The 3,564-nt window shown below is 52.7% G+C and overlaps 1 protein-coding gene across 1 annotated transcript; it reads left to right on the top strand.

The window, feature by feature from the left end:
- Positions 1-234: 234 nt before the first annotated feature.
- LOC119051094 (protocadherin beta-2) lies at positions 235-3,143 on the top strand. The gene is given in 2 exon segments (XM_037147710.2): positions 235-2,369; positions 2,372-3,143. Coding segments are annotated over 2 exon segments (2,397 nt in total). The 5' UTR covers positions 235-340; the 3' UTR covers positions 2,740-3,143.
- The last annotated feature ends 421 nt before the right edge of the window (positions 3,144-3,564 follow it).

The following is a 3,564-nucleotide window of genomic DNA, read 5'->3' as shown; positions in this document are numbered from 1 at the left end:
ACTAAGAGATGCTACTTGAAAATACTCCATCTAGCTTGCCATCATCTGAAGGAAAGAATTGGGATTCTCTGAACGTTTTGGAGAAAGTAAATACTCGGGAAGGACGCGGGGTGGCGCTGCAGCATTAGAAGTGGAATGAAGAAAAAGCTACCATTCCGCCCCTGTAGCCAGACGCTCCGCTAGAAAAGCAAGCAGGAAGAGGAGGCTTTCCAGTGCTGTTGCTCCGGAATATCAGGGCCTTCGGGGTCTCTACTCATCCAGATATCTGGGACTTGCTCGGAGACAGTCAGCCACAACGCGACCCCGAGCTGGGTCAGGTTTGCTGGGAGACCAGAAGGTGATGGAGGCCAGAGAAGGAAGGGAACGCTCTGTGAAACAAAGGCAAGTCTTGATATTCTTTGTTTTGCTGGGTATGGCTCAGGCTGGTTCAGAGCCGAGACAGTATTCAGTGGCCGAGGAAATGGAGAGTGGCTCCTTTGTGGCCAATTTGTTAAAAGACCTGGGGCTGAAGGTAGATGAGCTAGCCGCGCGGGGGGCCCGCGTCGTTTCCAAAGGGAAAAAAATGCCTTTGCACTTGGATAGGCAGACCGGGGATTTGTTGTTAAATGAGAAATTGGACCGGGAGGAGCTGTGCGGCCGTAGCGAGCCCTGCGTGCTGCCTTTCCAGGTGTTACTGGAAAATCCCTTGCAGTTTTTTCAGGCCAAGCTACAAGTTAGGGACATAAATGATCATCCCCCGGTTTTCCTAGACAAAGAAATAATTTTGAAAATCCCAGAAAGTATCACTCCCGGAACTGCTTTCTTAATAGAATGTGCCCAGGACTTAGATGTAGGAAGCAACAGTCTCCGAAGTTACACAGTCAGCCCCGATTCCCACTTCCATCTTAAATTACAAGAGAGTCCTGATGGCGTAGTATTGCCACAGCTGGTGCTGGACAAAGCGCTGGACCGAGAGGAGCGGCCTGAGATTCTGTTAACTCTCACGGCGCTGGACGGGGGGACTCCGCCCAGGTCTGGCACCGCCCAGGTCCGCGTCGAAGTCTTGGACATCAATGATAACGCCCCGGAGTTTGCAAAGCTGCTCTATGAAGTTCAGGTCCCGGAAAACAGCCCCATTGGATCCCAGGTTGCTATCGTCTCGGCTAGAGATTTAGACATTGGAGCCTATGGAGAAATATCGTATGCATTTTCCCAAGCTTCTGAAGATATTCGCACAACTTTTCAAATAAATACGAAATCAGGAGAACTCCTTTTAACACAGAAACTGGATTTCGAATCCATTCAGACTTATACATTAAATATTCAGGCGACAGACGGAGGGGGTCTATCTGGAAATTGTGCGATGTTTGTCCAAGTGATGGATTTGAATGACAACCCTCCGGAACTGACTGTGTCAACGCTTGTCAGTGAAATTCCAGAAAACCTGCCGGAGACCATAGTTGCTGTGTTCAGCGTTTCAGATCCTGACTCGGGAGACAATGGGAGGGTGGTTTGCTCCATCCAAGATGATCTTCCGTTCTTCCTTAAACCCTCTGTTGAGAATTTTTACACTCTAGTGGCAAACACAGCCCTGGATCGAGAGATGAGATCCGAGTACAACATCACCATCACCGTTACCGACCTGGGGACACCCAGACTGAAAACCCAGCACAACATAACCGTGCTGGTCTCCGACGTCAACGACAACGCCCCCGCCTTCACCCAAACCTCCTACACCCTCTTCATCCGCGAGAACAACAGCCCCGCCCTGCACATGGGCAGCGTCAGCGCCACAGACACAGACGCGGGCGCCAACGCCCAGGTCACCTACTCGCTGCTGCAGCCCCAGGACCCCAGCCTGCCCCTCCACTCGCTGGTGTCCATCAACGCCGACAACGGCCACCTGTTCGCCCTGAGGGCGCTGGACTTCGAGGCCCTGCAGGCGTTCGAGTTCCTGGTGGGCGCCACGGACCGCGGGGCCCCGGCGCTGAGCAGCCAGGCGCTGGTGCGCGTGCAGGTGCTGGACGCCAACGACAACGCGCCCTTCGTGCTCTACCCGCTGCAGAACGGCTCTGCGCCCTGCACCGAGCTGGTGCCCAGGGCGGCCGAGCCCGGCTACCTGGTGAGCAAGGTGGTGGCGGTGGACGGCGACTCGGGCCAGAACGCCTGGCTGTCCTACCAGCTGCTCAAGGCCACGGAGCCCGGGCTGTTCGGCGTGTGGGCGCACAACGGCGAGGTGCGCACGGCGCGGCTGCTGAGCGAGCGCGACGCGGCCAAGCACAGGCTGCTGCTGCTGGTGAAGGACAACGGCGAGCCGCCGCTGTCGGCCAGCGTCACGCTGCACGTGCTGCTGGTGGACGGCTTCTCGCAGGCCCACCTGCCGCTGCCCGAGCGGCGGCGGGCGCCGCGGCCCAGGGCGACCCGCTCACGGTCTACCTGGTCATCGCGCTGGCGTCGGTGTCGTCGCTCTTCCTGTTCTCGGTGCTGGCGTTCATCGCGGTGCGGCTGTGCAGGAGGGGCAGGGCGGGCTTGGTGGGTGTCTGCTCGGTGCCCGAGGGCCATTTTCCGGGCCACCTGGTGGACATCAGCGGCACTGGGACCCTGTCCCAGAGCTACCAGTACGAGGTGTGTCTGAAGGGAGGCTCAGGGACCAGCGAGTTCAAGTTTCTCAAACCGGTTCTCCCCAGCTTCCTCACTGAGGGAGAGGAGAGGGTTAGTGAGGCAAAGCCCAGTTTCAGGGATAGCTTTGAATTCAGTTAAGATTTAGTAAGGGTCTACTAACCCTAGTTTCGTTTGTAAAATAATTACATATTAGCCCTAGTCAATTTGTGAAAATTCCCTTTGTACTGCTTTGCCCACGGGGTTGTGTCTTTTTATTTGAAATGTAAATATTTCAATTCAGTGCCCGCACATTACTAGAATTTCTAAATGTGTTGCTTTGTGGTGTAATGAATGCTAACTTTCTTTGTATTCTCACTGGTGATTAGTCTCCTTATAACTTAATTCCATTTAAAATGTGTAAGTAGCCCTGGCTGCCATGGCTCAGTTGGTTGGGCATCATCCTGCAAACCAAAAGGTCGCAGGTTCCAGGTTCCATTCCCGGTCAGAGCACGTGCCTGGGTTGCTGGTACAGTATTGATCATGTTTCTCTCCCTCTCTTTCCCCCGCCCCCGCTCTGTAAAAAATAAAGTTACAAAAATAAAACATGAAAGTAAATTTTTTCCAAAGTCTGAGTTTGTAAGTTAGAGCGCCTTATTCCAGACTCCCCTTCCCTGGGCCTGGTAATTTTGCAGCCCTACATGTTTAAATGTCTGCTCTCACTATATAGGGTTATTCTTCTTCAGGCCCAGAGTGTTTGTTATTCTCTCAGGCTAGTGTAACTTTTATCCTGTGAAGTCACATTGGCTAAAACCATTCACGCAAGTATGTTCATCAAAAACAAAGCGCTCTCTCACATTTTTCTACATTTATACTTTGCAAAGTGTCCATACATGGAAATTAGGAATCTTTTTTTTTTTTTAGATTTTATTTATTTATCTTTAGAGGGGAAGGGAAGGAGAGAGGAAGAGAAATATCAGTGTGTGG

The sequence above is a fragment of the Artibeus jamaicensis genome, unplaced genomic scaffold (genome assembly GCF_021234435.1).
Source record: "Artibeus jamaicensis isolate MK-2021 breed Jamaican fruit bat unplaced genomic scaffold, CSHL_Jam_final contig_456, whole genome shotgun sequence".
Taxonomy (NCBI): domain Eukaryota; kingdom Metazoa; phylum Chordata; class Mammalia; order Chiroptera; family Phyllostomidae; genus Artibeus; species Artibeus jamaicensis.
Note: the sequence above shows the minus strand (reverse complement) of the source record. Positions and strands in the feature narration are given on the sequence as shown.